General features: G+C 42.9%; 1 protein-coding gene across 1 annotated transcript in view; it reads left to right on the forward strand.

Moving 5' to 3' along the window:
- The first annotated feature begins 4,331 nt into the window (after nt 1-4,331).
- Nucleotides 4,332-17,938, forward strand: part of GALNT12 (polypeptide N-acetylgalactosaminyltransferase 12) — a 62,705-nt gene continuing 49,098 nt past the window's right edge. The window contains exon 1 of the mRNA XM_068396256.1: nt 4,332-4,714. Coding sequence (XP_068252357.1) covers nt 4,332-4,714 — 383 coding nt within the window. The remainder of the gene's footprint in view (nt 4,715-17,938) is intronic.

Consider the following 17,938-nt stretch of genomic DNA (forward strand, 5'->3'; position numbering starts at 1 on the left):
AAGCTATCCTGGCTTGCATATGACCTTTTGAACAAGATATTTTGTATGTGTATGTATGTGTATATGTATATATATGTAGACATAGATATGTACCTATGCACATACATGTACTACAAAGATCTGCAAACCGGTACAGGTTAGGTCTTGCCCAAGTAGCATCCACTAAATGCCGCCTGTTTTTATTGGCATGTCAGTATGAGAATTACACAGCATTCATCAGTCTGATGGAAGATGTCTGAAATAGCTGACAGTTTCTATCTCATTCATCAAGTCTGTGGTTTTAGTCTATTTTACTTTTGGTACTCCCTACACACTGTTCTTCCTCTCATCTACATTCCTGATATGCTCTGCCTCTGTGCTATGCACCCAGCTTCACTCTTGACCCAAAGTCTACCCGGTAAAACAGGGTCCCCGCTGAAGCAGCGTGGACCCCAATGCTCACCTTTCCGTGCAGACCTGCAGCTGGGAAGGCAGGGGCTCAGCGCCTTTCATGTTTTGCCTGCACTATGCAACTGCCTCAAATACTTTCAACACAAACATATTAATAAAAAAAATCCTCAAAGCTGTTTGAACAATGGGATGAATAATAATATTTTAAAAATACAGATGCACTTGTGCTGGCAAAGGAGAAAAAGAGCAGCCAAGGTGGGAGTTGAGGGGGGCTGTTTCTTTGCAGGGCAATGCTATTTTATGCTGGGTTAAAGCAACAGTGAACTTTTAGGTAAAATAAATATTGCCTGCAATTCAAATAGATATTCCAGTGAGCAACAGATACACTCTTAATTTCAGCTCTTACATTCGCTATAATGTAAGTTCTCATGGACAATTACATATTGTTGTGTTTAGTCGTCTTCTCTTAGTGCTTTTTGAAAGGTTAATATTTTGTTTCTCTTTTTTTTGGTGAAAAAATATGATTTCACTTTTTAAAAATAAACTCTTCAAATGTATTAATTATTCCACTGATCTTCTGTTTTGACAACTGAGGGCATAATAGATCTTCCTAGATAAGTAATTATAGTTTTTATATGACTTGTCTGGTTATTCTACTTATTTCTGACTGAAACTCCTGAAGCAACTGAATGTATAGCTCACTAAACATTCTTACTGATCTTTTAAAAAAAAAATCTCAAAACCAATTGTTTTAATTTCTGTTGTTATTAAACCAGAAAAAAAACTAATAGAATTGCCTAAAAGGAACTCTTCCACGAAAACATTGCTACAAGCGTTACAGATAGCAGGAAACTCATTTGCCTTATTAATTATAGATTTTTTTTTCTCTGGGGCTTATTTTTACATTCAAAGCAGAAATCTTTATACTTCAAGAATTTCAGCTCAGAAATTTCAGTCTTCCCATCTTAATTAAACCCCACAAATTGTTAAAAAGGTTTAAGAAGTGTCTTTGACTTCACATTCTTTACATCTTGTCCAAACTTATTTGTGAATCCAGCTGATTTATTCTTAATGATTTTTGCATTAACACCATTATTGCACTTTCCTTTGCTGAATTTCCTCAGATTTAATGTGCTTGGACATCATCCTCAGGGAACTACCATTTACTAGTATTACTTTCAATCCTCACTGCGATGATGATCATAGAAAACCTTCACAGCTACTTTGCTCTAAAGGCATTATTACTACTGAGAGCCTCCTCCCTTACTATCCCACCAGCTGCAACTTTTCTTGCTTCTGTGGACGCAAGCTGGTGCTCTCCTACCTTTTCTTCAAGCCCTTTCTTCCTTTTTAAAATCTGACTGAGAGGTAGCTATGCTGGTTGTCTTCAACAGCCTTGTATGATCCTACCCTGTCTGCCACTGATTGCAGCATGCCTCCTGCAGTCCTGTCACATTCTGTTCTCAGTTTCCCATTTTTTTATCTCAAAACTTGTTTTAGTCATGTGACCATATTCTTGTGTTTTTCCATATTTCTCTAATACTTAAAATACTTAAATAAAATACTTATTCTTCTAATACTTAAGAACTCCTGCAGCAGAACTGTCCTGTTCTTTCTAACTGTTCTTAATTAACACTCAGTCCTACATTTTGCTCTTTACATCTTCCCAATCTCCCTCAATAATTTCTTTTGGGAGTCCAGGAGGATCTCCTCCTTTGATTCATTCCAGGAAGTCCTTGTTGGGCTCCTCATGCTTAATATTTCTGTTACCCTATTCTAAGAAATTTGCAACCTTACACAAAGGGAAAAAACCCAAGAATATTTGCTCCAGACAGCCAGAAATGCTGGCTGTATCTTTAGGGTTTACCCCTCCACCAGCCAGAAACTAGGGAACTCCTGCTATAAACTCAATACCAACGACACCAGTCGGGCTTCCTTTATTCAGGACGGATGGCGAGCAAGGAGACAATGCAGTCACTGGGTGTGCAATTACTAGTGCCACCTAACTCTTCAGATCCAAATCTTGCTACACACTGCTTCCTTTATATACAATGTCTATTCTCATGTCCAGCATATTGGCATTTAGTAGTAGCTGTCTACAATGCATATTTACATACATATACTTCACTACTACTATGCTTAAGTTATTCCAGCTGGTATGTATGCTTTGAAACTAGATTTTATGCGTATGTAATTATCTGTGATAGGTAACTGTATAGCTGAATAAGAAATAATGAAATTATATCTATACACACACACTCATCTGCAAATCCACCTAAATTACCTGATTTATGCTAGTTTGCCAGCGTCAGGATGAATCATTTTTATTCAGCGCCCTTCTGTCCAGAGCAAGGCCTTCACAGCAGTTGACAGCCTCTGTGTCTGTTGTCACAGAAAATATTTATTAGCATCTAAAATCAGAAACAGCTCACAGCTGCACGCTGTGACTCTGTCTGGTAGTGACGAGGTTTTTCCCCTTCCTTAGTGTCAGATGTGTTTTCATCCACTCCTCAGCAATGCTGGTGAGCACCGCCCAATACCGCTTAGCAGGCTGAAGTCCCTCTCTGGGGATGACTAGAGCCCTCTGCTGCATTGATCCTGACAGGCCTCCAACAGCAGAGGACAGTGCAGTAAATAGTCTCTTTGGAAAATGCATAGAGCAAATGACACCTCAAAACCAGAGTTTCAGCTCCCTGCTCATGTAATCTGATGGCCTCAGGATCGCAAGTTTAGGCAGACAGGGCTGCATCCTGCTAGGGGGTGAAGTGAAAAAGCAGTATGGATGTGTTGTTGAGTACAAAGCGAATTAGGAAGTTTCGACTAAATGTCACAGTTGCTTTTTTCCCATAATTCTGTCAAGCCATGAAATGGACTGCCCATTATCCGGATAATAAATTTGGAATTTTCACTTGTCTTCTGGATTTCTCTCTCTGAGACCACATCGGCTGACTTTTTTTTTTTTCCACCAGAACACGGCTTTCTTCAGTGAAAGAGTTTGTCATTAACTCCCATTGCTTCTTGGCCCATGTTCTGTTTTCTTCTAAAGCACGTGCTATTCTAGAGGCAGCAGAATGGATGAAGCCTTCTTTCCTATGGACTTGTTTCCTTCAGCCCCAAAGCTCTTCCTAGTCTCTCCGTGGCAAATAACCTCCCTTGCTCTTTTTCCTGCAGCCCTGGCTACCTCTCTCAGGAGACAGCAAGCCTTGGGGCCGTCCCCATGATCTCCAATGGCCAAAGCAGCTTGCTGTGGCCGTGCCAGTCAAACTTTCCCTTGCTGTGGGTACCCCTGCGTGTCTGCCATACAGCTACCAGTGTTCATGAAGGTCCCTCAAGCTTCAAAGTGACCACATCACCTCTTCCTTGAAGGGTAACAGCGAGCGTGGGAAGGGGACGTGCCTCCCTCCTTCCTCCCCACATCCCAGCAGCGCATGGCCCAGCAGTCCCGGGCTGGCCCTTCTCCGCTCCCTCCCTGCCCCGGGAGCTGTGGAGCAACTGCCCGGGACTGGGTCAGGACCATTACTGTCTCCAGCGGTTGTGTTCCCAGGGAGAGCCCGAGGCGAGCAGCCTGCCAGCCACCATGACACCGGGGAGCCGGCTGGGGAGCGGGAGGGGCGCAGCCCCCCTCGGTGACAGGCGGGGCGGTTTCCCTGCCCGGGGCGCCGGCGGGAGCCGCTCCCCGCCCCGCAGCAGCCCCTGTGCGCGGCTCTTCCGCGCCGCGCCCCTCCGCTCCGTCCCGGCCAGCGGCGGGGCGGGGAGGAGGGAGGAGCCGCCGCCGGAGGAGCCGGGCGGGTTTTCCTGGCGGGGGCAGCGCTGGCGGCGGGCGGGGGCAGCGGTGTGGGCAGGTCCGTGAGAACTTCGCCGGGTCCGCCCGGGGCGGAGGTGCGTCCGTGTCCGCGTCCGTGTCCGGGAGAGGCCGCCTGCGGTCCCGCCGCCTGCTCGGCATGGCCGGCCGCCTCGGCCGTGGGATGTGCTGGGGCAAGCGGGGCCGCGGCTGCCGGGGCGAGGGCACGCTGCTGGCCCTGGGGCTGCTGGCCGCCGTCGGCTTCCTCGCCTGGCGGCACGGCCCGCCGCCCCGCCACGCCGCCCGCCGCGCCCCGCCACCGCCGCCGCCGCCCGCCGACGCCGAGCTGCTGCGGAAGCCGGTGTACGCGAAGCCGGCCCTGGACCCGGGGGCGCTGGGCGAGCTGGGCCGGGCGGTGCGGCTGGAGCTGAGCCCGGCCGAGAAGCGGCGGCAGGAGGAGAGCATCCGCCGGCACCAGATCAACATCTACCTGAGCGACCGTATCTCTCTGCACCGCCGCCTGCCCGAGCGCTGGCACCCGCTGTGAGTACCCGCCGCGCCACCTGCCGAGGGACCCCGGGTCGGAGGAGCCGCGCCGGCCCCGCTGGGGCTCCCTAGAGCCGCTCTTCCAAACAGAGGAGTGCTTGGTGGCAGCGCGGGGTCAGCGTGCTCTCCTGCAGCTCACTCAGAAACGTGGAGGCTTTTAAAACTTTCTTCCCCCCCCCCCCCCTCCTTTCACATCACAGCGTTTGCTCACAAAGTTAAAGCTGTCGCTGACTTTGCCTGGCTCCCGCTCCTCCAGAAGGCAGCAAGAGTAGCATGTTGGTGGTGCGTGTGCAACTCGGGAGAGGTTGTTTTCCTCTGGTAGCCTTCGCAGTGTAGTTTCAGCCCTGGAGCAGTGGCATGCTGCCGTGTTTCTCCTGCTGCTGTCACCTGGATAAGTCACCGTAGGCAGCAGCCTACTTTTCCAGTCACTCCCAGCTTTACAAATGTTATGCTTCCCAGACTTCAGCTTTGCATTGTATTCGACTATCTTATGCCACACAGTATAAAGCAGGTTGTTTTATTGTCAGATTTACCAGGAGCGATGTAGAAATGCTCAGAGAGATGCATAATGTTCTTCTGAACTGGGGCTTTGCTTGTTCCTGGATACTTAGTTGCTGGGACAATTTACATTTACAATTATGACACTGAGACCAGATGATGGTATAAGCAATTGTAAACTAAAGATTAGATACTGTTTGATGAGGTGATTCTAGTTTACAGGCAACAACAGTTCAGCGCGGTTGTGAAGTCAGTGCTGCGCAGCGGGTCTGACCGTATGATCAGTTCTGGCCTAATGCTCATACTCCGTTTAGCCGAGCAGTTCACCTCAGCGTGGACTGTCCTGTGAGTGAGCAGCCAACTGGTGAGAGGAATGGGTCGAGTAGTTACAGGTATGTGCCTTCAGCCAAAAGGGTCAGGACAGAGCTGTGGCTGCAGAGTCCTCTCCTTTGTTTCACCTGAGCTTGGCTTCAGGCAGTTTATTTCATTGCAACAGGTTTGTGTGGTATGGTAGCAAAGAGTTGTGGAAAAAGCAGGGCTTTATCTCTACCGTGCGTTCGCTTCATGTCAGCGTGTCCTGTCCGGTAGTTCACCCAACTCTAGTTATAAATGCTGAATCTAAAACGTGAATCCTACGATAGCTCTTAAAAAAATTGCGATGCAAGTGCCAGATCTTTTTATCGTAAATTTAAGCGTGACAGTAGGCTTGTTTTTCTTAGTTATCTTTTATTCTTCACTTAAAAGCAGTCTATAGACCGCAGACTAAAAAGGACCGTTTTAGTTGCATTTCTACAGGAAGAATTTAAATCATTTCAATGAATTATTCTGGACTCCTGCCATTTCTTTCAGACAGGATGTTGGAGGAAATGGAAGATCGCAGTTGTTGAGCAGGGGACATTATAGATGGGGGGGGATTCTTGAAATGAAAATAGTATCAATGGGCAGATTGATTTTGCTACAGTGGCACATCCTTTTTTGTTTGAATATTTGGATGTTGAAATGATAAAATGTGTCCAAAAGGATTTCAAGGCATCAGTGACATAATCTCAGAGATAATTGCCTTCTGAGGCTCGAGCTGTGTTGTACTGTTGTAGTATCTGCTGGCAGGTGCTTCATGGCTTTTCACATAGTTAAATCTAAATTATGGCAGAAATATCACAGAACATCTATGCAACTCACACAGCAAATGTAAAAAAAAAACTTCTCCACAGACAATATTGCAATCAAGTTGTTAACTACCTCTCTTACTACAATAAAGTTGTTAACTATGTCTCTTAAGAAGGAAACCCATGTAAGAGATCTAAGTAAAAAAAATGTATTGAAAAAGGTATCCACAAGCCTGTAGTGATAGAATATTCATTGCACTTCAGTGTAAGATCAGAGTCTATACAGATTGAAAAGTGAAGTCTGGGAAAAATATTATTTAGTTTCTTTATTTTAAGGTTGGTAATGCTTGACCATTCGTGATCTTTAATGAACATTTGAGTGAGGCTACAATGGTAGGAAATAAGTAGTGATGGCAGACTTCAACTAGACTTCAGCTGTCCGCAAAAATGATGCAAAGGCTAAATTTTTTAGATGTGATCAATGAAGCAATTTGGTACCTGAAGACCAGAAAGGTAACAAACACATACCATTTTTTTTAGTGGAGTCCCAAGAGGAGAACCAGAGAACTGTGTGCTGGCAAGCCTTGGATCTCTTCCAGGCATATTATTTACAAACTGTGGTAAGGAAAAGAATTAGTAGTAGATAGGTAGGTGTGATCTATTGAGAAAGAGTCAACTTGGCCTTTGTCAAGGATGACGTGTCTCACAAACATATTGGTGTTCTTTGAAGGCCATAATTACATGGATAAGGAAGTGTGTTGTTATTTCCAGAGGCTTTTGATGAGTTCCTTCAACAGCTGTGAAATAAGGTAGAAATTCATTGCATTTATAAATAACTGGATAAAGCTGGGAAGCAGTTGTGGTTTTTTGTTGTTTTGTTTTGTTATTTTTTTTTAATAGTGGAAGGTCACTGGTAAAGTTCCATAGAAATCTGTGTTGGACCCAATGTGGTTCAACTTGCGGCATGGCTTCCATAAAGAAGTGACTGATTAATGTACAGCTCTTAAGCCTGAAAGACAGACAGGGTACTGAGAGGGTGCCTTTTGCTAAGCCGCTGCAATACTAAGTCAATACATGAAGGGAATAAAACAAATTCAGCCACCTTCTTGTTCCAAACATCCATTTACTGTAAAGTATAAGGAATTCCATCTACTAGAAAACTGACATCAAGTATTCATGAGATGTTAACAGATACTATGCTTGGAGACATTATTCTGGGCTATGGGCTTTTGGTCTGTTTCAGCATATTCTTACGTGTGTGGAAGTGAGTCTGGAAATTTTAGATCCCAGGAAAATGGGAGAATGAAAGAAAGGGAAATAAAGGGAGGCAAAATCCCCACTGCCTGGATGCCCCACTGCTTCTTTTAACCTTAATGCCCTCCCACATTCATCAGTGAATCCCCACTCTGTGTGAGAATTTGTGAATATCACAAATGTGTGAATCTAGTGAAACTAGAATTTTGCTAATAAGATTGAGGGAGGTGATTCTGCCCCTCTACTCCACTCTTCTGAGACCCCATCTGGAGTACTGCGTTCAGCTCTGGGGCCCCCAACATAAGAAGGACATGGAGCTGTTGGAACGAGTCCAGAGGAGCGCCACAAAGATGATCAGAGGGATGGAGCACCTCTCCTATGAAGAGAGGCTGAGAGAGTTGGGATGGTTCAGCCTGGAGAAGAGAAGGCTCCGTGGAGACCTTATAGCAGCCTTCCAATACCTGAAGGAGGCCTACAGGAAAGCGGGAGAGGGACTTTTTACAAGGGCATGTAGTGACAGGATGAGGGGGAATGGTTTTAAACTGAAAGAGGGTAGATTTAGATTAGATATTAGGAAGAAATTCTTTGTGGGGGTACTTTGTGGGGGTACTACTGTGAGGGTAGTGAGACAGTGGACCAGGCTGCCCAGAGAAGCTGTGGATATCCCCTCCCTGGCAGTTTTTAAGGCCAGGTTGGACAAGGCTATGAGCAACCTGGTCTAGTGGAAAGGTGTCCCTGCCTGTGGCAGGGGGGTTGGAACTAGATGATCTTTAAGGTCCCTTCCAACCCAAACCATTCTATGATTCTGTCTGAACCAGTAAGCCTTTAAACCTGGTCTGCAAAATCATGCGTACAAGGTGTTGCTTTATCAGGAACTGATGACAAAAAACTTTTCCCACTACTGCATGTTGTACATCCTAGACCTGCTGTCAGACCAGAAGTGTGGCAGGTAGTTATTTGCTAATACCTATGTCTGGTAATACTGTTCAGGAAGGGAACAGTTTGAAGGAGATTAGTTCCCCCAAATAAAGTATTGTTTGACGATATTTGACTATGAATCCTATACGGATGTTATTTACGTTATTCTAAAGTTTGTTCAATTTTAAGTGTTTCTCCTACTAATGTATTCCTGCCAGTGTAAATATTCAGAAGACCTTTATTCCTTCTTGTTCTCACAGACCACAGTAACATGTTTTTCTGAGAACTGATTTTGTTTCTGTTGAAACACAGACCTGGACAACTTGACACCTTCTATCGTTTCCTTTAGACAGCTCCTGCTTCCTTTAACTGTCTGCGTTTGAGGACAGCAGCTGATAATACTGTATTTCATCTCACAGAAACTCTCGAGTTTTATTGGTGGCTAGAATTGTGTGTATGTATATGTGTGTGTATATATACCTATTTGTATACATAAATGTATACAGAAATATTTAAACATACATATAAACAAATTAAATAAACATATAATATATATAAAAACAAACTACAAAAACTATTCTTTTGGTAAAATATTATACATAAGAATGTAAGGTGATTACTAAATTATGATACAGTTTGTACAAGGCTAGAAGTGAAATATGCCATAGGGTCAGAGAATGACAGAGCTTGGAAGGGACCTTGGTAGTCCAACCTCCTGCTCAAAGCAGGGCAACTTCAGTGTTAGAGCGTGTTTCTAATGGCCATCCTTTTCCTGTCAAATTTTGAAAGTCTCCAAGGGTGGAGATTCAACAGCGTCTCTGGGCACCTCTTTCAAGGCTACATCACTGCCACAGTGAAATTTTTTTTTCCCCCCAATCATGATGTTGTCTCGATGGCTCATGTTGTCTTCCCAATGTTTGTCCTTCATTTCTTGAGTTAATACGCATATGGGAAGCAACAATTACAGCAGGTTTAAAACAAGCAAGCATCCTCTGTCAGACATTGACTTACTGTTGGGGCTGATGCCCTGTAAGAGCAGTGGGATGAGCTCTGGGATGTGCGTTTTGGCCGCTGCTGCTCTGCCTTCTCCCCGTGCAACATCACGGCCGCATCCCGTCCTGCCGGGCTTCTCATCGCGTGCTCATTTTGCCGGACTGCAGGATTAGGCAGACAACTGGTAGGGTCTCTTAGATGGTCTTTTACAGCTTCTTGCAGTGTATAAGAAATAGATTTCCAGTTTTTCTGCTTGGGTTCTATTAAATTAAGGACTGTTCTCAAGCATTGTTCCCGATGTTAGACATTCTACCTTAACCCCCCTCATCTGTATTTCTCACAGTAGGGTGAGAATAATGAATTGCACATTTATTATGGGGATGGTTTCTGTAAAATCACATCTGCCTTCTTTTGGCTGACTCTTGTTGCAATAGGAGCAAGGCAGCAATAGGCACTTTTGTGCCGACTCAGCGTTTTATGTGGTCTCTTTCATGATAGAAGCCTGAACCAGCCCTTGGGCCTCATTTCACTTGTCCTCGCAAACAAATGGCTTTGTAAGTCTGGCAAATAAATTCTGAATAGCCACAAAAGCCCACAAAATATTAATGCATTCTATGTAATAATTCGCAGCTATAAAAAAAATACAGATGTTTGCTCTTTAATTCTAGATAATTTTCTGTTTTGGAGAGAGGGCTTGTTTATATATATGTTTGTGTTTATATATATGTTTATGTTTTTATATGTGTTTGTTTATATATGCTTTTATATATTTAAGTATCTGTGTATATATATATAGACAGATATATACAAATACTTACATTCTTTTGTCACTGTCATTTATGCCTATAGTATTATTTATTTTTTGGGATGTTCTCTTTGAGTTTAGGGTAACAATCTTGTGCTAAGATTTTTTTTGACTTTCAAAACTGCTTTTTCAGTCTGTTCCCAAATTTGAATGGGATTCTCTCACAGTCTCACTTCGTACCATGGTTTGTTTTGTTTACTAGGTTGTAAATACCAAATTATGTAGGCTGCTCATCTGCTAGTATCTCACTAGCAAATTCCTAGAATAATTGGTTTTGGTCCCTCTTCTACTCCAAAGATCACAGCATCTGATTTTGATGGGCATGCTGCTCCTGCCAGGAGGTTTAACCTGACCCTGTTGCGGGAAATGGTGCAGCAGCCGAGTGTTTCCTCCTCAGCCCACTGCGACTGCCTGACGTCACCCACGAGCTTCTCTTTCATCTGTTATCAAAAGGTGAAATAACTGCAGTGACTTTTTTTGCAGTGCATAACGGAAAAGTGGGCTCTTTGGAGAGCTTATCTGCAGCAGCCTGACCTTGCCGGCGCATCCCTTCCCTCTAAGTGTGCAGCTGATTGCACGCTCTGCGCCCAGGGCTTGCTGCACCGCGGGTATTCCCATGCTTTACATTTAATCGGAGTCCAGAAGACACAACACTCTTGTATTTATGAGCAAATACTTTTCATAAAACACTTCTAGGTGTATTTGGTTTAGAAGTTTCGTAACACTATGGTCGCTGTTTTGGGGCTGGGTTTTTTTGTTTTGTTTGTTTTCTGAGCTTTTCTGGAATGGATAGTTGGTTACTAGTAAATGCATTAATCGTAATATCTTTTAGTCATTGCTTTATTGTTAGTTGGCAGGATTCTTCGCATTTATAAACAGGCTTTAGACCTGCAAAGCAGTGTGTCTCTGGGACACCTCATTCCTCCCTCATGCAGTTAAGTGGGGGAGTAATAAATCTACAGCATTATGGTTTGGTTTCTTTTTTTTTTAAACAGTCTTGCATTTTATAGCAGTACAGAATACAGCAGCACTTCCATGAACGCTTTGATATTTAGGATATTTTAGTGGTTTTGTTTCCTATCTTCTGTAAAAATGTGTCAGTTTTCTTTGTCATTATGCTTTTGTCTGATAGTCACCTGCAGACATTTTCCAGAAGAGCTCACATGACTATTTTTTGACCGTTTTTCTTAACAGCTTCTAGTAGAGATCCGCAGCTTTCTCTGACGTCTAGATGAGTGCTTGGTTTCGGTTGATTTCATTTTTAACCTGACAAAGTTCCCAGATCAGTGATAGTAACCACAAATTATGATTTTTTTTCTCTTTATTCAAACAGTTCTTTTACTATACATGATTGTCTGTAAGGACCAGGTGCATCCATACCCTACTATTAGTGATGATTACAATGACTTCTTTCAGTTTATTGTATTACTTGTCCCGAATCAAATTACTCGCATCAAAGTAAATTTCTGAATGTAGGTGTAGGAAATCGTATGGCTCTGTGCAAATTTTAGGTGTATATCACTATCTTGGAAGAAAAAAAAATTACAAACACAGGTAACCATTTGAGCAAAATGAAACCACTGTTTCAAATCAACAAAATAAAATAACAATTAATTGTTCTTTCCCCATGAACACGTGCAGAAATGCCTTTTCATCTGCACATCCACAGTCTGGGCTAGGTAGGAATTTCTGTTGCCTTTTTCTAACAATTTGGAATTAGCAGGCTCTATGGATCTCTTAAATTTGTGGATTTTAGGATATAGATTTAGTCCTCCCTCATAGGTGGGCTTTCTAGACAATTTTTTCTTAATGTATTTTTCATGTCTTAAACAGATTTGCTTTTTTTTCCCCAAACTTCTTTGCAAATATTTTCTTCTATTTCAGACTTCCCAGCTTTCTTTCTTGCTTCTCAGAATGTTTTTATACTAGCCAGTGCAGCACTTTAAGATTTCAGATACTAAAGCAGTGTTGGCAGTCTGTCTTGTTGAGACTTTATTGTCACTGAGAGAATCTTTCTTTAGAACATAAAATAACCTGGAAAACCATTTCACGGTCTAGCTAGCCTCTGTTTTCAAAGACTTGATCATACCATGGTGTCGTAGACTGAACTATATCCTAGGGTGCTCTTTCCTAACAAGGTTTGTTTCAGCAGACACAATTTAGGGAGCGTTTACCCACGCTGCTGGGCTGGGAGCGGGTGGTGGGGAAGTGTGGGCCAGCATTGCTTTAACTCACACTGCTTACGTGTTCCAGCCTTGCCCTAAACAATTTGGCTATTCTGGTGGTTATCAGCACCCTGCTGCTGTCTGCTTTGCTAATCGGACCAAGACACACCTTCCGTAAACGTCAGTGCCTTTTTGTGTAATATCCGAACACGTCGGGTATGTAGGTGTGCAAAACCAGGCGCAGCCTTTCCTTGCTCAGATAAGAATTAAAAAAAAAAAAAAAAAATCAGAACTGACGGTTCAAGGTAGTTTTATGTGAGAAAATAAATTAGCATGAAAAGTTGGGTAGTGTTTGGAGGAGGTAAGAATAATCTGATTTATCATATCCTTTAATTCCACTGGAAATGTCTCACTTCTGTGTCCCATGTTTTGATCTAATAGGGCTGTGCTGCTTTTGGCTCACACGCTGGATTTTATCCATAGGTTGCTTTCCCTCAGGGAGGGGTGAGGAGCGGCTGTTGAAACGCGCATTCAGCCTGGAGTAGGTAACATGGTCTTGGTAACTCTGCAGGGTGGCTCAGAAACCAGCACCATGACCCGTGTCGTGCTGCTGAGCTTATGATGCTCATGGATGGACCTCCTGAACCCTCAGCTGTTGCTGGGAGCAGGAGGGAATGGAGAAGTAGAAAAGGGAGGAGAAGAGGACCCCAGCACAGCTGTGTCCTCTGCCGTGGCTTTGGGAGGGTGGCAGGAAGAGGTGTTTTTCTCTTGGGTGAAGATGCCTGGCAGACCCCTGAGTTCACATTGCTGCCTCTGCAGTTTATGGGGTGGGGAGTGGAGAAGGTGAAATTGGATTGAGATGCCGCTTTGTCCAGATCAGCCATTTTTACTTACAGCCTACAAAACACCGCATTTGAGCACACCTCTTACTAAAAGGGCATCTGCTGTTTAATTCAATGTCCTAAATCTGTTCAAATTAGGAAAAGGAGGTGGTGATCTGAGTTACCATGTCCACCACCCACTGTAACAAACCCATCAGGTCTGGTTCCCAGCCCACTGCATGCAACCCAGCCTGAAGCAGGATCCTGACAATGTTTGCTCGATGATGCTGTGGTGGTGCGTATGTGGCAATGTCACGTACCATAGTCACGTAAAACATGTTAAATCAGATATAGCAGTGACACGTGCTGTTTTGAACTTCCGAAGAGAAGCTACAGAACCTTGAACTTTCTGTATTCTCGGGCATTCCTAATGAGACTTCAAAAGCAAAACTTAAAAATTTCAGCAGTCTAGAACAATTTTGGTTCTGTGGATTGCTGAGAATAATTTTAACATCTTCATTTTCAACACACACTTTTTCCATTAAAAATGTTCCAGTACATGATTTCTAAAAGAGAAGTATACCTTTAGAAAGCATGAAATAATTTGAACCAATTGTATTCTTAACAAGTCTTTGAAAACACAGAACGTTTCATAATTTTTCTTAAAATACGAGTAACTTGGCATATAGAACATAACATTTGGAGATTAAAAATGTATTTTCTCTTGCTGAATCGTTGTTTCAGTTGTGGTGAAAGTCTTACATAAAAGTATGTCAGCAACCATTCCTAATTAACTCATGGCAGCATGCCCAGTGTGCACACATTCATGCTTTCTCTCCTTGTGTGTAGATATGCATCTCTAAGAAACAGCTCCTTACAATGAAATAAAGTGAGTGATTACATTAATTGACACAAATGTTCTCTAAAATAGCCCATTTAATTTTGTTTAGGCATTTCCTGACTGATGTCTCCTTAGTTTCTAGTAAATAATCTATTGTAAAACTTGCTAACAGAAGATTTTGTAGTGTAGTAGATTCCAAGGTTAAATTATTAAACTTGCCAGCTATATAGTCTCGGTTAGACTGTGACTGGCAAATGTAGTGTAAAAGTGTAAAACCAAAAGCCCACAGGAATGTTGATGTGTGATGATACACCTTTACATACTTTGCTTCAGTTTGCATTTTGTGGAGGTGGATGTTTGAGTAGGCGCTGTAGTGAAAGATCCGGGAAAGATGGTATATAGTGAACTTGGTTTTAAGTTTGTGTTCAGGCACAGCGTTATTCTCTTTCCTCCCATCTAGAAATGTAAAGATTCATGGCTGAATACAATTAGAATTTTTAAAATGTATATCACAGAATCGTAAGGGTTGCAGGGGACCTCTGGAGATCATCTAGTCCAACCCTCTGCCTAAGCAGGGTCACCTAGAGCAGGTTGCACAGGGTCACATCCAGGTGGGTTTTGAATATCTAGATGTTTATTTTATTATAAATTGATAAACAAAAGCGTGTCTCTTGGCATTTCTTGTTTTATACCCGTCTTTTAAGCCACGGTGATCAAGCAAGAGGATTCCTGGAACATCCACCCAGTGTGGCAGAGGGTGCCTGAGGGAAGCCAAGGATGATGTAGAAGCAGGCTGCTGCGGGAGCAGGGCAGTGTCCCAGACCACTCCGCGGGAGGTGGATAGGGGCAGTCCTGGCTGCGTTTTCTCTGGGTGCAACTGCGCTGTGCACAAAGACTCCTCCTGTGAGTTTTTCTAGTGGGGCTGCAGAGAACAGGAGCCATCGGAGGGCAGAGGCTGAGAAGATGTCACTCCTTTGCATCATGTTACCTGTTATCGTTGTTATCCATTATATGTCAGTGTTTTTGAGTGAAATCCGAGTGCTAACCACACCCCTTCTAATACACCCCAGGATGCCATTGGCCTTCTTGGCGACAAGGGCACATTGCTGGCTCATGGTCATCCTGCTGTCCACTAGGACCCCCAGGTCCCTTTCCCCTCTGCTGCTCTCCAACAGGTCTGTCCCCAACTTGTACTCATACATGGGGTTGTTCTTGCCCAGATGCAGGACTCTACACTTGCCCTTGTTATATTTCATTAAATTTCTCCCCTCTCAACTCTCCAGCCTGTCTAGGTCTCTCTGAATGGAAAGCACCTGTGGTTGAATAAGATGATGAGAGTAGTAAAGGAATATGTTGAACTACAAATGACAGTGCTTCTGCATTTATTGTCCACACTTGGAAATGTCATGTTTACAGGCAACTCATTTCCTCATGTCTATGTTATGTTTTTACAAACCGTTTGGTAGTTACGATAACTAGGTTCAAGCTGATGTATCAGGCAGATGATAGTAGGGACTACAGGTAGTTTCCTGTCGTTTAACTTTAGCCATAGAAAAGTTAAGCATCTGCTCTGTAGTTAAACCTCTACAGATAAGGGAGAAGTCTGTCTGTGCTGGATAAATGGGTTGAGGAGGGTGAGGTGAATCGCCTCTGGATTTGTCTTTATGGACATGCAGGGTCCAGGCGATTAGCTCAAGATAGCACCTAGCTTTTAGATGGCCAACGTGAGATGCAATTAATCCTGTCTTAAAATGATCCCCTTTATTATGACAGGACAGTGTTACACATTTGAGGGTGGCACTAAGGAGCCTCTTAGTCAGAAGGTGAAAGCAGCTTGCAGTATAGGCATTATAAATATACAATCCCAGTATCTGCAAAAATGTATTTTTGGACTGCTGTCACCAGTTTGTATCCTCCCTGTCATTTTAATGACATATTGTAACTGATATGCATTTGTTTTTGTGAATAACCTGAAGTAGGAGTGAAATGATTCACTTGGAAAATAGGAGCTTGGATACTTGGGTGACACACAGAGAATAAAAATACATCCTGGAGTTTGCAAAGGTGAATACAGAAGATTCACTGCTCAGGCGGTTCTGTTGTAAACAGGAGTTGGGAAATGGAAAAGCTGAGTTATGACCACTCGGCTTTAAGTCAGGTTTCATATTTGTAGTGAGTTTTTTGAAGCTAGTGTAGCTTGTGAAAGTGGTAACGTTTAGTGTCCTTATGCATGCCGCTTAATTGTTATTCAACAACATTTCTAAACATTTCCATTTCAGGGATTCATTCTTTTTTTAATGCTTTTCTTACGCTATTATTTTTCCAGGGTTAAACACTTCAGGTTTGTAATCTCCCAGTGGGATTATTTTTTAAGACTGAGCAAAACTCTTTGACATTTCTTTTTAAAAGAGAAAGATAAGGAAAATTATGCTTCATTTTATCAACAATATTTAAGACTGCTAGCAGTTGAGATCTCGTAGTAATCTAGTAAGGCATATATGTCTTGGAAATAATTTCAGAGATAAACATGCAAATCTGCATAGAAGTTGAATAACTTTTTTTTCACCTATTTTTTTAATAATAAAAGTTTCAAAATTTTAGTTGTTCTATACATGATGATTAGTTTTCCCCAAAATAAACTTAAGGTACTCAAAAGCAAAGCTTTCAGTTGTGCTCTCTGTATCTCGGTATGCAAGGTGAGGGATGGTTTCTTTCCTTGGTGGGTCGTCAGCCTTGTCCAGCCGGCTTGTTGGGGGCAGCAGGCTGAGGGGAACCGGGCAGTGCTCCGTGCCAGCCCGCAGCCTACCCTGCCCACTCACTGCCCCTGCACTCCCCTGCCGCCTTCCACCACAAGAGCTAGTAAATAAAATGCCCTTTTTTAGTTTTGGCCTCTTTCTTGACTTCAGAAACCTAAGAAACGTGTACTGTGGTATGTCCCGTAGGAGGGTGACCTTTTTCCTCAGCATAGGGTGTGCTCGTCGAAGGAGGCAGCAATGCACAGTGAATCACAAACAGTCTGGGGATTGCCTTGCTCTGTGCCATATTATGTTTCCTCTCTCCAGCATGTAATTTTCAGGCAAATGCATTGAAGTCTGTCATCTATAATTAGGCTTATAAGCTTCTTTAGATCTTTTGGATTTCCTTTTTAAGGAATGGAATACAACATTATTATTCCGTGAATCTTTCTGAGAGATTTTCCAAAGAAAGCTTTCCTGGAGGTTTTCTATTTATTTCTTTTGCCTTCAGTTTTCTAGAATGGGTAGGTAAAGATCCCATTTCCATCAAGATATGAACTGAAATTACCTGGTACAAGTGACTGTGATATATTAGAAGAATTTTTTCCTGTCAGTACTGAGCATAAGTGTTTTTCAATAGGCTAAAGTAAATACGTATTTCTAAAATTGGATTAATACAGTAGGTTTTTCTGCTTTAAAAAAAAATTTAATTAAAATGTCACTCCTTTTTCATGTGTTAAGACATGAACATTTGGCAAAATAAATCACTTTTGTCACCAGCCGACGGTGTGAGGCAGTTCTCTGTGAAGGCCCTTGTTTGCCTCAGGACAAGTTACAGTCTGGAGGGACGAGCATTTTTGTACTTCACTGTATAAGTGTGTGTGTGTATGTGTATCTGCCTATCTATGTATATCTGTATGTGTGTATGCATGCAGACGCATCATATAGAATGACTGTTGTTGCACAGCATTCCTTTCATGTTTGAGAAGCACCCTTCTGTGTGCCTCCTCTGCCCAAGTGACATTTCGCCTCATTGCTTCCTCATTTTCAGGTATTTATTACAAAAGTACTCTACAGACTTTTTT

Source organism: Nyctibius grandis, chromosome 3 (assembly GCF_013368605.1).
Source record: "Nyctibius grandis isolate bNycGra1 chromosome 3, bNycGra1.pri, whole genome shotgun sequence".
In the NCBI taxonomy this organism is placed as follows: Eukaryota; Metazoa; Chordata; class Aves; order Nyctibiiformes; family Nyctibiidae; genus Nyctibius; species Nyctibius grandis.